At 35.2% G+C, this 17,908-nt stretch overlaps 1 protein-coding gene across 1 annotated transcript; it reads left to right on the top strand.

The window, feature by feature from the left end:
- Positions 1-211: 211 nt before the first annotated feature.
- On the top strand, positions 212-1,683 carry LOC149189433 (formin-like protein 17). The gene is made up of 4 exons (XM_089410236.1): positions 212-371; positions 502-635; positions 873-944; positions 1,513-1,683. Exons 1-4 carry the CDS (start codon positions 212-214, stop codon positions 1,681-1,683), a joined length of 537 nt encoding a protein of 178 aa, XP_089266362.1.
- The last annotated feature ends 16,225 nt before the right edge of the window (positions 1,684-17,908 follow it).

The raw sequence follows: 17,908 nt of genomic DNA, 5'->3' as shown, positions 1-17,908 counted from the left end.
ACCTCAACCTCTTCCTCCTCCTGGGGGTAAGAGGGCCCCACCTCCACCTCCACCTCCACCTCCTCCAAGTGGTCAAGGAGCTTCACCACCTCTAGGTAGTCAGGGAGCCCCCCCTCCTCCACAACCAACATTTCCAGGTGGGAAAGCACTAGTTAATGCTTCAACTCCTTCACTCAGTATCCAAGGGAAGGGAACCACCACAACCTCTACTATGGGGGTAAAGAGTGTAGGATATGCAACTAGAGTTGGATCAACACCTTCCACAACACCAAGAAGAGAAACTTTGAAGCCATTGCATTTGGGGAAAGTGAAAAGGGAAATGTCAAGCAGCTTATGGGTGAATGCTGAAAAGTATGATGAAGAAAATAGGTATTTTTCCTCAGATTGTGCAAATTGAGATTCTACCATCTTGCAGCAAAATTTTTCACCCAAAATTGTTCATCCATTTCAAGCCATTAGAAACATATGTAATTTGAATGTTTCTTGCATGTATTTTCATGACACCTGAGTTTGACATCTCAGAAATTGAGTGTCTTTTTTTTACCGCATTGTCGACTTCAGATCATAGTGGTTCAAAGGATAAAGCAATTGGGTGTCGAGCTTCACTTGGGTCAAAAGTGGAGAGAGTACATCTAGTAATGGATTTTTTCATTTACTAGGAAGATCTACAGAGTTCAATTTCTATTGCATTATCTTGTACCAATTCCACATTCCCAAATTAAAGGATAATCTTTATACTTTATTGTAATGGTATTTTGTCTTTAATTTTCAACAACAAAAGTAAAAGGTAAATAGTTGGAAAAATGTTGTGGAGCTTTGTGTTGTTTATTCCTTGTGGCCCACATAACAAATATTTTGATGGTTGGATGTAGGTTGATTTAAGAAGGGCCCATACCTGTGAAATTATGCTGACCAAGGTCAAGTTGCAATTGCCTGATGTGGTGGTAAGATTTATGGTTAAAATAAACATATAAAATCTCTTTAGCAGATATCTTTTATGAAGGACAAGAATAAAGCCATTTTGTTCAAATCATTGTGTGAAAATATTCTTCATGCTGAACAATAACATGATTTTCCTTCTTGCAACATTTACATGCATAAAATATTGTTGCCATTAGCTGTGAGACGTGACTACACAATTGAGCTTGAGAGCATGTCATAATCATGTGATGCTTTAAATTCATCTTTAATTGGTACCAAAATTTAGATGTGTTTTATTTTCAGATGTCGACAACCTTAGAAAAAACTTTAGATTGGGCATTACCAAGTTTCACTGCAGTTCATGGGCATTTCTATATTTATACATGTAGGTTTAGCTACCTATCATAACTTTTTTATTTTACAAACCAACCTTGTTTGTGATTTTATAAAATTTCTCTCATTCTCTTTCAATGAGATGGATTAGAGAAAGTGATGGATGATCCCTTCAACAAATGGTACACATAAAGTTTTCTTCTTTCCTACACTTTATTGGAATTTTCTTGATTTCTGACCACTATCTTTGGACTACAGAGTGCAATGCTAGCTCTAGATGATTCAGTTTTAGATGTTGACCAAGTGGAGAACCTTATAAAGTTTTTCCCAACAAAGGAAAACATGGAATTGTTGAAGTTAGGAAGGATTCAACAAGGGTGCTATTTTATGTTGTTTTTGAGTGATGCTTTTTTTGGCATCAAACTATGATGCTTTCTCAATGGTTATTGTTTTAGCTGAAATTTTGCATACTATAATATAACACACTTATAGGTTTCAATATTGTGAATGAAACCTGGTGCTTTTTAAATATTCATTGCTATTCTAGCGACAAACAAAACCTTTTTTTTCTAGTATCAAGTTGATTGGAGGCTAGATGCACACAAAGTATGTGTTAGCCTATGAGATATGGTTGAATAGTTCTAAATAGAGAGTCTACATTTTAGTGTTGGGTTGAGTATGGGCATGCTTTTCCAAAACCTTTTGGTAGGTCTATTGCAGTGTCATTTCTGTCTTACGGTTCTACGTTGTTCTCAAATATCTCTACAAGACACATATATTATATTGATTCATCATAGGGCCTTATAGTTATTGACATGTTATATAATAAGGATCACGTTGATCTGTCCCTTGGGACATTAGATGGAGAACAAGATTCACAAAGTTTGTGTACTACTATTCATGGTGAAACACTTCCAGATACTGGTATCCCCTTCAACTCTTGAGTTGAAAATATGTTGTTTGTGACTCCCACATCCTTGCCCTGGTTCTTAAACTCTGGGAGAGAAACATTATATACTCCAACCAAGCCATTATTGACAGGACTAGTACTTGGATTACCCACAACAGAACAAGGCCTTGATATGTTTTAATGTTTGGAAGAAAGGAAATTAGAAAATTTTAAGAATCCATGATTATGTAGTAATAAAAAACATCTGAATGTTGTCAATGGGGGCTTTCCTAGTCAGTGAAAGTAGGGTGTCAGTATAGACCACCCTTGGCCAGGGTTCAAGTCTCCCCAGTGACATGTTTTCTCCTTCTGGGCCACTTGTGCTTGTGATTGTGATTGAAGTTGAGGCCACATGCATGTCCTGGGTAACTTTGGCAGAATAGATATAATCCACTCATAGCTTCTTTATCCCAAATATTCTAATTTAAGCATTATAAAGACGACTACAATTTGTGATAACCCCTAGATATGGGTAGGGTACACTCACTCAATAATGAAAAAAAGAAGCCATTTTGATAATAAAAAAATTGGATGTATATATGTGGGTGTATTTGTTTCTCTTTCAACATCTTCTGAGATGATTGTTGAAAAGTGTGCAACAAGAAATGCTTGTTGAGAATGCAACAAGATGATGGAGCTTAGTGAAAAGAGTCGCCTTCACTAAGTGGGCCCGCAGGAAAATTATGGCGCAAGTTCTATTTTTGATCACAGTATGAGTGATCACAGTGTGGGTGACCACAGTGTGGGTGACCACAGTGTGAGTGATCACAGTGTGAGTGATCAAAGTCTATTTTTAGACTGGCTGTCAAAAATAGAAAAGTCAAATATTATTGTCTCATAATAATATTTGGACTATAAACTTGATCTTATTCTCTTGGAGCACTTCAGGATGAGCTACAGATGTGGTACATGCAGATCCCAGAGGGAAATACGTGGTTACCTATGGGATGACTAATATTTGCATGCAGGACTTCAGTTAGAACTCAAGTGAGTTGAGTTTAGTGGACTGGAGGTGCAGTTGATGGAGTTGTGTTCAGTTTAGCTTTGTTAAACTAGTTGTATTTAGTCTAACTGATCAATAGACTAGAGATGAGTTGGGTGAATTAGTTATTAATTAATTCACAAGTTATTAACTCATAATGCAACTATAGAATACATCAGTTAACTCGGTTGCATGTTAGTGCATGTTCAGTTCAGCAGGGACAAGTGTTAGAGGATCAGATTGCTATCAATTGTGACTATAGTTGTGCATGATGATTTGCACAATCAGAGGGATTGAGTATGCCAATGAATTGGCCAATATCAAGAATTATAGCCTGTGCTCACGTCCAACAGAGTGTGAGTGATTATTTGCAGGTCAAATACGAGTTTGGTAAGCCATTCTCATCAGTTCTTGAGCAGGTATTGAGCTGGAGAGGCAGGCAAGCAGTGGAATAGATTTAGAGATCAGATCTGAGCTGTATTGTGTGTAACAGGTGGAGCTGGTACTAGATTGCTTGTGATAAGCATTTTACTTTGTAATTTTACATGATTCAATCAATATAATATACAGATAGTGTGGGGTTTTTAGCGAGATGCTTTCCCCGGGATACATACTGTGTTTATGAGTTTGATTGATGCTTCTATGTGTGCCTGTGAATGTTTCTGCTTCTGTAAATTGATGATCAACGTAGAGGAGATTATGTATTATACATGTTCCGCTTATAATTGTATGATCAGGATAATCTCTATGAATATGTGTTAAATTATTCAAAATTTCTACAATGATTAGAAGACTTAGGCTAGAAATTAGGTATCTTTGGTTACCATGAAAGATTAAAAATTTGTAAACTCTACCTTGGGACATAAGAACTAGCCTCATTAGGCCATAATACAATTTTTTGGCCCTAGAGGACCTACCAATGCTAAGTTTGATCACATGATCAACATCCCCATGCAAAAAAGACACCATACAAAGGAGGTATCATGCATAAGAGTCCACTCATTCTTTTCAAAAATAGCTTGTTGAATATCTAAGAAATTTGAAAATTGGTGTCAAAACTATATTGTTTCCAAAATGATTTTCTTTGATCATAGGATAAAATCACATATCAATAAGAGGAGTAAACATCATTACTTTCCTTCTCATGAGAATGATTACTTTCTTATTGATACAAAAATAAAAGTAGGTTTACATTGGAGCCATTTCATTTCTGTCACATGTTAAGAACTTACATGGAAATGTTTTGTAACATTATCTATGCTTGCCTTAAACACAAAATAATGAATTCCTATACATGAGTTGTAGTTAAAAGATCTACAATACATACCCTACACACTGATACCACATCATAATACCAAATATGGCTCATATTCATACTACATTTTAGACTCCATAATGGGTACCACCATTGGCTACACATCATAGCCTCTTTGGCATACCTTAAGTTATTTTAAAGAATTTTGTAGCTGCCTCATCATTCCGATAACACAATTCTCATAAAAGAGTATTTGGTTCTATTGAGTTCCATACACCGGTTGTTGGAGGTAAAGGTAACTTTGACTTGGTAGAAGATAAGCCATTGGCCTCATATTTTTCTGCAACAAATTGAAGCTCCCCTCGTGGCAAGTTATCACTTTCCCCTCTAAAATTATCTATGTCTAGAGACCATGATGATGATGATGATATGCACATCAGTCTTGGAGTAGGCAACATAATTAATGAGGAGAAGATTCATCACCATAGAAATTGGATACCCATTACATGGGAGAGTTAAGTAGGTGGCCTATTGGCAGAGGTTCTTCAATCTACTAGTGAGTGCAAGAATGCTTCTTCAGGACTTCAACATAAATTTATGAATGGTAGTGTTGACCATGGATGGGAACATAGTCCAAGATACAACCAAAAAAATAACAATAGTATGAGTCATAATAATGACATTGTAGTTTCTTCCTCCCCAACAGGTGTTTTGCAAAAAACATTTGTTTCTCTGTCTCATAGCACTAGCACTGGAAGTAGTCCTAGATCAACAACACCACCCAAAACCACCTAGTCTGCCATAATCCTTGCCTAAAATTAATGGAAACCACATGAAATCTCAGTTAAAATTTCTTATGGATTCGCTTGTGATTTTGTTAAGGATTATGGACGGTGAGGTTGTGTATAGTTTGTTGTTTTTTTGTCATATTTTGAGTGGTTTGGTGATTTAAATCACCATTTTTGTGACTATGGTCTATTTAATGTAAGGTTTTGGAAATGTACTAATTTTGTGCTTGTTGGTGTAGATATTACTCACCTAGACCTAAGTTTATACTGAGAAAAGTAGTAGGGGAGGACAACTACTATGAATGCATATTGAAATTGCCACCAAATGCACCTTTTCAGGAGGTCATTAGTTCTCCAAATGAGAAACTTTCTTCTACCAGGCAACTTGTATGCTTGGAGGCATGCAAAAGGTTGCATGAAGTTGGAGTCCTTGATGAACATTTATAACCTGTTACTAAATAATTGTTAGAAGAGGAACAAATAACAAATTCATAGGGGAAACAAAGTACAACTGCAAGTATAGTTTTACTTAAGAGTCAAATTAAGCAGTTTTCCTATTTACTTGCAAAGCACTGAGACACATGAAAATTCCATTGGCATATCATTGTAGATTAAAATTAGTGTAAATTGAAATTCTACTTTATAACTAGTATGGTAAAGTAAATCCATTGCAATCAAACTAACAACCTACTAAAAAGCTTCACAGGAATTGAGTGGCACTATACATATTGACCTAAAGTATCCAAACTAGAAAATACCAAAACAAGAGAGTAACCAATGTTTCCATTATCCACATTTTCTTTCTCTGGGTCACTCATAACTATTAGTTTAGAATCCTTTGAATTTCAAAACAAACATGATTGGAAGTATTTGTTGAAAGGGAGATTCAAAACATGACATATTTATTTGTTGAAAAGTTGTGGTTGATACTTAGATCTTCCACATATCTATTTGTCTTAGTCACACTGTACCTGTTGGATGACACATTTTTTAATAATCTCATGTGTTTTTTCTACTATACGATTATTCCTACCTATGTTATCTACTTTCTAATTAGATGCCCCATTGTCTCCATAGTGTATATCCTATCCATGGGCCTTATCATAATCATGCCTGGAAACCATTTTTTAATATTTGTATGGGCACTGAATTCCTATTAGTTTTCATGTCCAAATAAATTGATCCTATAGAAGTGTAAGCTTATGTGTGTAAGCATCAATAAAGTTATTTTTCATTGTTTGATTATGTTATGAAATCAGCTCACAAAAAGATAGAAAAGTTAGATCAACGCCTTATAATTCAACCTCTTCGAAGGGGAAACCTCCTTTACATTACACAAATGAACAATTCTTGGATGATATAAATGAAAAAACCTCCTTTCTATATATAGGAGTCTAAGGGGTCACAATATAACCCAAGCCGATCTAACCATAATAATATAAGGCCACATAAATAACAATAGTGGGCTTCTGGGGTGCACAATAATAACAATATGGGGACAATAGGATCACAACAATGACAATAAGGAATACAATGACAAAAGTAATGGGGTAATCAATAGTATTATGGGGACAAAACATGCCCCTCTCTTTCAAAAAAGTGTTGTCCTCAACGCTTGAGTAGTTTTGGATGCTTCTATAAAAAATTCTCATCCTCCCATGTGGAATCTTCAACGGGTAAGTTCTTCCACTTGATGAGATATTTTGAAATTGATTGATTTTGTTGTTGTCGAGTTCTTGTTTCTTTAAATGCTTTAGGTTCCAATATTATATTTCCTTCCTCGTCAAGTTCTAGCAATATTGTTTGAACTGGGAGCTTGTCACCTATAACCTTCTTTAAGCATGAAACATGGAAAACTAGGTGCACTCGGGAAGCTGCAGGAAGCTCCAATATGTATGCCATTGTACCTATCTTTTGCAACACTTTGTATGTACCATAATACTTTGGTGATAATTTGTTAACCTTCTTAGCTTGCTTGAGGGACATTTGCTTATATGGTTGTAGTCGTAGGAATACCAAATCACCTACATTAAAACTTCTTTCACTGCAATGTTGATCTACCTACTGTTTCATTCTATTCTGCACCAAGGTGAGGTTATCCTTTAAGAGTAGGAGAACTTGTTGTTGATTCTCGATGTGATCTTCCACTGCTTGAACCTTAGAATTTTATCTTAAATATGATGTGATGGATGGTGGGTGATATCCATAAAGTGCCATAAATGGGGTCATTTTTGTTGAAGTATGGAAGGAAGTGTTATACCACCATTCAGTGAGAGGCAACCATTTGACCCAATATGTCTGTTTATCAGATACAAAGCAACGAAGATATCCTTACAAACATTTGTTTACTATCTCAGTTTTCCCATCAGATTGAGGATGATAAGATGAACTATGAGCTAACTGAGTACCATGACAAGAAAATAATTCTGTCCAAAAATTTCGAGTGAAGATGGGATCTCTATCGCTTACAATAATCTTTGGGTTTCCATGTAGTTTTTGAATTGTTTCCATAAATGTAGTAGAAACTGTACTGGCTTTAAATGGATGAGATAATGCACAAAAGTGTGCATACTTGGTAAGTCTGTCAACTACCACCATGATGACACTCTTCCCTTCGAATTTGGGTAAACCTGTGATAAAATCCATTGAAACCTCCTCCCAACATTGACATGGAATGGATAAAGGTTGTAGTAGACCCAGGGTCTTAATTGTTTCAACTTTATTTTGTTGGAAAACCAAACATTCCGCCACGAACTTTTGAATATCAGATTTAAGGCCATCCCAAAAAAATTCCTTCTTAACCCTGTGGTAAGTCTTTAAAAATCCTGAGTGCCCTCCTAAGGGAGAGGCATGCAACTCCATAAGAATCTTTCGTTCGAGTTGGGAATTCTTACATAGGTATAAACAATCTTTGTACCATAATGAATCATTTTTCTAGATAAATATATCAGATGCACTGGGATCTTGTTGTAACTTTTGAATGAGTGCCCCCACTTCTTCTTCATTCTTCCATTCATCCCTTGCCTCATTTATCCAATCTAGTTGGATAATAGATATGGCACAAAGCAATGCTTCCACATTCTCATCCTTTCTTGAGAGTGCATCTGCCACAACAATTTGCTTCCCTTTTTTGTAGATGATTTCAAAGTCATAACCCAACATCTTTGTGACCCATTTTTACTGCTCTTCTAAAGATAGTCTTTGTTCTAAAAAGTATTTAAGACTATCATGATCCATTTTTACCTTGAAGTGTCTTCCCATTAGGTATAGTCGCCATTTCTTAAGTGCATGTAGTATTGCCAACATTTCCTTTTCGTAAATAGCTTTTTGTAAATACTTTCCTTTGATTGGACGACTTTCGAAAGTAATGGGTCTTTCTTCTTGCATTAAAACAACACCAATTCCATTTCTTGAGGCATCACATTCTACAATAAAGGTTTTTGTGAAGTCTGGCATAGCTAAGACCAGTGCTTGGCACATTGCCTCTTTAAGATGTTCAAAGGCCTTCGTTGCTTCTGGAGTCCATAAAAATGAATCTTTCTTCAATAATATTGTTAGAGGTGCTGTTATTCTCCCATAATTCTTAACAAACTTGTGGTAATACCCTATCAACCCGAGAAATCCTCGCAGATGCTTTATGGATGTGGGGATTTTCCATTCCTTAATGGCTTTAATTTTGCTGGGGTCTACCTTAACATCATGAGATACAATATGACCCAGATACTCCACCTCTTGTACTCCAAAGAAACATTTGGAACATTTTGCATATAATTATTTCTCCTTTAATAGGTTGAGCACCCTGTCAACGTGTTGAACATGATCCTTCCAAGACTTGCTATAGATTAGTATATCATCAAAAAATACTAAAACAAATTTTCTAAGGGTGGGTTTGAAAATGGAATTCATCAAACCTTGAAATGTAGAAGGTGCATTGGTAAGGCTAAAAGGCATGACTAAAAATTCATAATGACCCTCATGAGTTCTAAATGTTGTTTTCGGAATGTCCTCAGTCTTCATTCTGATTTGATGATATCCTAAATGAAGATCCAACTTGGTGAAGTAAATCGATCCATGCAATTCATCCAATAGTTCATCAGTGACAGGAATGGGAAATTTATCTTTAATAGTGAGTTTATTGAGCTCCCTATAATCCGAACACATGTGCCATGATCCATCCTTCTTGTGCACCAATACTACTGGAGTAGAGAAAGAACTTTGACTAGGTTAAATTATACCAGCCTCTAGCATTTCTGCAACCATACATTCAATTTCACTTTTTTGGGCATAGGGATATCTGTAAGGCCTGATGTTCGGAGGAACACTTCCTGGAATCAAATGAATAGCATGATCCTGATTACGAATAGGTGGGAGGCCTTTGGGAATCTCAAATACCTTGGAATGATTGTCCAAGAATTTTTGGAGATCTGGAGAAATAGATGATTTTGATGTGGGAACCTTTAGTGAACATAATTGTGCAATTACGCCCCATTTTTCTTTCCTTAGAAGCTTTGTCATTCCATTAGAGCTGATTATATTTCCTGGTTTCCCTGCGATACCTCTTAATTCAACTTCCTTTCTTTCTGAAGAAAATTTCATGAAAAGTTCTTGAAAATTAAAAGCTATTGTACCCAAGGATTGTAGCCTTTGGACTTCTAGTACAACATCAGCACCACCCATTGGAATGGAAAGCATTGGGCTATTCAATACATATTATCCCATGGATAGCTTGATATTAGGGCACTTTCCAGAGCAATTTATGGTTCCTCCACTTGCAACCATCACTTGACACTCTAGTGCTGGATATAAGAAGCAATTCAATTCCTTGGCTATCTTACAATGAATAAAATTATGGGTACTTCCCGAATCAATCAACACTATTACCTTTTTCTTCTTGATATGTCCTTCTATCTTGATAATTTGAGGAGTGGTAATTCCAGCTAATACATTACAAGATATGGTTAGCTTCATTTCTTCTTTCTCTAGGGTTTGTACCTGGTGTATATCCTCTTCTTTTGGTGTTTCTTGTTCCTTTTCTTCCTCCTCTTCACAATCTATGTAAAATAATTTCTTCTCAGCACACTTATGACCTTTAGTGTATTTGCTATCACAATTATAACAAAGCCCTTTTGCTTTTTTTTCTTCCAATTGTTGGGGTGTCAACCTTGTAGGTTGTGGATGGCTGGGGGAAACAACACTTACATCCTTATAGTTGTGAGTGGTAGGCTTCCTTGTTGCCATAATTTTGCTTTCCATTTTTCTTGCCAACCTGAATGCCTTCTCCAATGAGTCAGGTTCCCAAAGGCGAACCTCATGTTGGATGTTATCCTTTAAAGTCCCTATGAACATATCAATCCTATGCTCCTCTAGAATATTTTTTACCCTTATATTCAATTTTTGGAAGTCCTCAATGTGCTCCCTCATTGAACCCTTTTGTTTGAGGTTTATCAATTGGCTAAAAAAAGTGTTGTTTTTCATATCCTCATAATGTGTTGTCATTTATTCCATAAAAATTGCCCAAGTCACAATTTGTTTATGAGAGCAAAGCCATTGATACCATACAAATTGGTTTGGTTCCAAATATAAAGTTGCAATGCGTACCTTTTGTGTGTTTTGCACATTATGGAGATCAAAAAATTGCTCCATTTGTAGTATCCATGTTACAGGATCCTTGCCATCAAACTTCCTCATATCAATCTTTGGAACATGGTGGGTCTTTGTTCCAATGTTAGAGTCTATGAAATCATTATTAACATTTCTTTTGTTCTCATCATGAGTTTCCTCTACAACATTTTCGCCATTAAGAAGCCTTTCTTGTAGCAACTTTGTCAAACCTTCCTTCAATCCTTCAATGTCTTTCTTCAAATCTTCCATGTTGTCATTCTTCAAATCATGATTAACATTCCTTTTTTTCTCATTATGAGTTTCCTCTCCTACCTTTTTTCCATTAGGAAGCCTTTCTAGTAACAATGTTTTCATACCATCCATCTTAGCTTCCATAACTTCCATCTTAGCTTCTATGCCATCCATCTTAGTTTCCACACCATTCATCTTAGATTCCACACCATTCATCTTAGCTTCCACGCCATTTATCTTAGATTCCACGCCATTTATCTTAGATTCCATGCCATTTATCTTAGCTTCTATTAGCTTTTGTGAGAGTGACATTTGTTGCACTTGGTCTCGTAATTTTGATATATCATGTAGCATTTCTTCCTCTTATTCATGAGTCATGATAGAGATTTCAGGTTGTTTACTAGGTGTTTCCATTTTCTTTCTTCAGGGCATTAATTATCAATAATAATGCTTCACTATGCCCTTTGAATTCCTTGAAACTAATTTTTCAAACCAATCGATGCAAATATTTAAAAAAATCCACACCTTTTTTCACTTTGTAGGCACTCGATATTGAATCTAATGTATCTATGTAATTTCGGATCTTCATGTTTTGAAATTGTGACCTACAATACCCCTCTATGTCCTCTTTCTAAGGCCACCAGTCTAATCGAATTTAGATTCTCCAAGAAAGAGTTATGCACAATCTCCCAAGATGACCTAATTATATACCTTTTCAGAAGAGCAAACTTAAATGAAGTGCCATGTGTCACTGTTTTGACCTTAGGATTTGAAAAATATACACATGAAACTATAGTTCGTCCTCTTTCTATAACTTTTTACAAAATTTCAATCTAATGCTGAAAACAAAAGTTATGACTTTTTTCCCCAGGTCACCTATTTGGAATGTAATTCGGGAGTCTATAAAAAGGCCAACTTCCTCAGATCATATCTCCGCAAATATAGCGCGAAAATTTCTGAAATTCGAAACCGAGGTTTAGATCGATTTCAACCCAAATGGGTTTTTGTTTTAGCATCTGAAACATCGCATAAAAAAAGTTATAGCGAAAATTCCATGATGACCTGTTTGGAGCAGCGAAACCCTAGAATCCACAGCTCTAATACCAAATGTTATGAAACCAACTCACAAAAAGATAGAAAAGATAAATCAACGCCTTATAATTCAGCCTCTTCAAGGGGGCAACCTCCTTTATATTACACAAATGAACAATTCTTGGATGATACAAATGACAAAACCTCCTTTCTATATATAGGAGTCTAAGGGGTCACAATATAACCCAAGCCGACCTAACCATAATAATATAAGGCCACATAAATAACAATATGGGGACAATAGGGTCACAACAATGATAATAAGGAATAAAATGACAAAAGTAATGGGGTAATCACTAGTATTATAAGGACCTAACAAATTCAAACTACCAACGACCGAGGAGCTACAAGAATCAACAACATCTTTGATTTGAACCTAAATAATATTTCCATATCCGAATATTTCCCCAATCACAATGACCAGTAGATGCTCCTCATGGATTATTTCCCTAATTCTATCTATTAGTAGAATTTTTAAAATGTATTCGTACATTTGAATCTTGGGAAAAGAACATATGATTGTTATCATTTAAATTATTCATATCTCTTGGAGCCCAAAAATCCATTTTCTTTGGATAAGAGTTATCTATAACCTCAGAAGAAATCCTTTTATAAGTTGAAGGACCATTTTTCCTCTTGATGAAGTATGATGGAATTAAATTGGGTGAGGACTAGATCCAGGTATACCATGTCAGAACCTAGTTTCATTAAGATGAAAACCTTGGTTTAAGGATATCCATCATATAAACTAGGACCAACCATACTTATCATTTCCATCTCTCTTTCATCACCAATACCAACATATTGAGGACTTGTAACCCATGGAGACCCATAGTAGTCACTGCAATGAAATTTATTAAAATACATGACATGTCCACAAGTTTTTATATCTAATCTCTGCATCCATTGTGGCCATTTATTATTATGATATTTACCAGTTCCGAGAATGGCACCATTCACATAGTTTTGAAGAAGTCTACTAAGGTCAATTGTTTTTTTTTTCACATTTACAACTACCCTCACATTTGTTGGTTCCTAAATCTCAAGCACTTTCATAAAAAAATAGGTTAAGTCAAGCAGAAGAAAAGGTCCACTCTCTTTTCATCTGTTGATATTAGAATGACTAGGAAAATTTCCTAAACTATTTTCACTATCTTTCTTCCATGTTATTTTCAATTTTTGTTGCTAACACTTTTTATAGCTATGGATTAAAGACTATTGTTTAGGAATTGGGTTCTGAAGGATGTTTTTTAGGGCCTAGGATCCAATGTGAATGAAGGATAGGCTACAACCCTTTAAAAAAATTAAACCCCTGCAAAAAATAAAATAACAAAACAAAACCTAAATAACTAAAAAAAGATCCAAAAACCTCTAATAATCCTAAATAATAATCGACGGTTAGGAAATTATGAAAGAAACCTATAGGGTTACCCCAAAAGATGAAAAAGAGCCAAAAATAGGCCTGTAACAATTGCTGAGTAAAACCCCACTTTTTTTTATGCCCAAGTTGTCCAACAACATTTGTGGATAGCCATAGATTGATGAGTTTGACTTCCCAAAAAACTATCTGTCACTATTCATCACTTGGTAGAGTTGAAACTAGGTCAAATAGATGGTAGAAAATGACAATGTTAGTCATTGTTCTTCACTTGGCAGAGGTGAAACTAGCTCAAACAGATGGCAAAAAATGACAAAAAGCCCAGGCAAAACCGCCTTTACACATAGATTGGGCCTGTGAAGGTTTAACTTACAACTTTTACTTGCTAAGTTGATTCAAACTTGCAAGTATGACTTAGTCAACTAAGTCAAACTCAATCAACACGATTAAAACTCAAACAAATTCAAATCAGATCTTCTGAGTGGTGATCCAAGTTAGAATTGTGGTTTTGTGACTTAAATCACCATTTTTGTGACTATGGTCTATTTAATGTAAGGTTTTGGATATGTACCAATTTTGTGCTTGTTGATGTACTCACCTAGACCTAAGTTTATACTGAGAAAAGTAGCAGGGGAGGACAACTACTATGAATGCATATTGAAATTTCCACCAAATTCACCTTTTCAAGAGGTCATTAGTTCTCCAAATGAGAAAATTTCTTCTACTGGGAACTTGTATGCTTGGAGGCATGAAAAAGGTTGCATGAAGTTGGAGCCCTTGATGAACATCTACAATCTATTACTAAATAATTGTTAGAAGAGGAAGAAATAATACATTCAAAAGGGAAATGAAGTACCAAAGCAAGTATAGTTTTACTCAATCACCAAATTAAACAATTTTCCAGTTTACTTGCAATGCATCAAACACATGAAAATGCCATTACCATATCATTGTAGATTAAAATTAGTGTAAAATGAGATTCTTCTTTACAACTAGTATGGTAAGGTAATGCCATTGCAATCAAACTGTGATGCCTCCTACAAAGCTTCACAAGAATTGAATGGCACTATACATATTCACCCAAAGTATCCAAACTAGAAAAATCCAAAACAAGAGAGTAACCAATGTTTTCATCATCCACATTTTCTTCCTCTAAGTCACTTAGAACTATTAGTTTAGAATCCTTTTGAAGTTCAAAACAAACATGCTTGGAATTATTTGTTGAAAGGGAGAGTCAAAACATGACATATTTATTTGTTGAAAAGTTGAGGTTGATACTTGGATCTTCCACATCTCTATTTGTATTAGTCACACTATGATTGTCAGATGACATAAATTTTAATAAGCTCATGTGCCTTTTCTACTATGCAATGATTCCTCCTTATGGTATCTACTTTCTTATTAGATGCCCCAATGTCTCCATAGTGTATATCCTCTCCATGGACCTTATCATCAACATGTCTAGAAACCTTTTTTTCATCTTTGTATGGGCACTGACTTCGCATAGGTTTTCTTGTCCAACTAGAACTTGATGCTCCAAAAGTGTAAGATTTTGCGTGAAACACCAGCAAAGTTATGTTTCAGTGTTTAATTCAAACTACCAACAACTGAGGAGCTACAAGTATCAACACCATCTTTGATTTGGACCTAAATAGTATTATTATCTCTGAATATTTTCCTAATCACAAGGACCAGTAGATGATCCTCGTGGATTATTTCCCTCATTGTATCTATTAGTAAAATCTGCAAAATATATCCCTACATTTGAATTTAGGGAAAAAAACATATGATTGTTATCATTTAAATTATCCATATCTCTTCGAACCCAAAAATACGTTTGCTTTGGATAAGTTTTATCTATAGCCTCAAAAGCAAAACTATTATACACTGAAGGATCATTATGTCCTCTTGATTCTTGACAAGGTATGATGGAATGAAACTGGGTTAGGACCAGATCCATGTTTACCATATCAAAACCTAGGTTCATTAATATGATGACCTTGGTTTGAAGATATCCACCATACAAACTAGGACCACCCATACTTATAATTGTCGTCTCTCTTTCATCATGAAGAATAACATGTTGTGGATTTGTAACCCATGGAGGCCCATGGTAGTCATTGCAATGTAATTTATTATAATACATGCCATTTCCACAAGTTTCTATATTTAAGTTTATTATGAGATTTACCATGTTCGAAAATGGCATTATTCACATCATTTTGAAGAAGTCAAAGGTCAACGATTTTTTTTTTCACGTTTACAACTTTCCTTACAATTTTTGGTTCTTGAAGCTAGAGAACTTTCATAGTAAAAAAAATCAAAGTGAAGTAGCAAAAATGGCCCACTCTCTTTTCATCTGCAGATATTAGAATGACTAGGAAAATTTCATAACTAATTTCATTGTTTTTCTCCCATGTTATTTTCACTGTTTACTACTCATTATGTTTATAGCTAGGGTTTAAAGACTTTTGTTTAGGAATTGGGTTCTAAAGGATGTTGTTTAGGGCCTAGGATTCAATGTGAATGAAGGATAGGTTACAACCCTTTAATAAACTTTAAAACCCTACAAAAAATAAAATAACAACACAAACCTAAATTATTAAAAAAAACCAAAAAACCTCTAATATTCCTAAATAATAACCACCTGTTAGGAAATTATGAAAGCAACCTATAGGGTTACTCCAAAAGGTGAAAAAGAGATAAAAATAGGGTTGTAACAGTTGTTGAGTAAAAACCCATTGTTTTTTATGCTGAAGTTGTCCAACAACATTTGTGGATAGCTTTAGATTGACCAGTTTCTCCTCCCGTGACACTATATGTCACTATTTCTTACTTGGAAGAGATGAAATTAGCTCAAGAAGATGGCATAAAATGACAATGTTAGTCATTGTTCTTCATTTGGCAGGGGTGAAACTAGCTCAAAAAAATAGTAGAAAATGACAAAAATCCCAGGCAAAACCACCTTTACACACAAATTGGGCCTATGAAGGTTTAACTTGCAACTTTTACTTGCTAAGATGATTCAAACTTGCAAGTATGACTTGGTCAACAAATTCAAACTCCATCAACATAATTAAAACTCAAAAAAATTAAAATCGGGTCTTCTGAGTGGTGATCCCAGTTAGAATTGTAGTTTGGTGATCTAAATCACCATTTTTTTTACTATGGTCTATGTAATGTAATATTTTGAATATGTACTAATTTTGTGATTGTTGGTGTAGATATTACTAACCTAGACCTGAATTTATACAGAGGAAAGAAGTAGGGTAGGACAACTACTACTAAAGGTCATAAGTGTGCTGAGAAGAAATTATTTTACATAGATTATGAAGAGGAGGAAGAAAAGGATCAAGAAACATCAAAAGAAGAAGATATACACCAGGAACCAACCCCAGAGAAAGAAGAAATGAATCTGACCATATCTTGTAAAGCATTGGCAAGAATTACCACTCCTCAAACTCTCAAGATAGAAGGATATATCAAGAAGAAAAAGGTTCAAGAAGTGAAAGATCACATCGAGAAATAAGAAATGAATCCAACCATTTCTTGTAATGCATTGGCCGGAATTACACTCCTCAAACTATCAAGATAGAAGGACATATCAAGAAGAAAAATGTTCAAGAAGTGAAAGATCACATCGAGCATCAAGAAATGAATCTGACCATATCTTGTAAAGCATTGGAAGAAATTACCACTCCTCAAACTCTAAATATAGAAGGACATATCAAGAAGAAAAAGGTTCAAGCAGTGAAAGATCACATCGAGCATCAACAACAAGTTCTCCAACTTTTAAAGGATAACGCCACTTTGGTGCAGAATCGAATGAAACAACAGGTAGATCAACATCATAGTGAAAAATGTTTTGATGTAGGTGATTGGGTATTTTTACGGCTACATCTCAAGCAAGCTATTTATGAGAAGGAAATGTTGGCAATACTACATGCACTTAAAAAATGGCGACCTTACCCAATGGGAAGACACTTCAAGGTAAAAATGGATCATGATAGTCTTAAATACTTTTTAGAACAAATATTATCTTTAGAAGAATAGAAAAAATGGGTCACAAATATGTTGGGTTATGACTTTGACATCATCTATAGAAAAGGGAAGAAAAATTTTGTTGCAGATGTGCTCTCAAGAAAGGATGAGGATGTGGAAGCATTGTTTTGTGCTATTTCTATTATCCAACCAGATTGGATAAACGAAGAAAGGGATGAATGGAAGAAGGATGAAGAAGTGTGCCCACTCATTCAAAAGTTGCAGAAGATCCCAATTCAAACAATATTGCCAGAACTTGAAGAGGAAGGAAAAATCATATTGGAACCTGGAGCAGTCACAGAAATAAGAACTCGAC

Source organism: Pinus tabuliformis, chromosome 3_1, assembly GCF_031772625.1.
Source record: "Pinus tabuliformis cultivar Carrire ecotype Pingquan chromosome 3_1, CPIR1, whole genome shotgun sequence".
Lineage (NCBI taxonomy): Eukaryota > Viridiplantae > Streptophyta > Pinopsida > Pinales > Pinaceae > Pinus > Pinus tabuliformis.
Note: the sequence above shows the minus strand (reverse complement) of the source record. Positions and strands in the feature narration are given on the sequence as shown.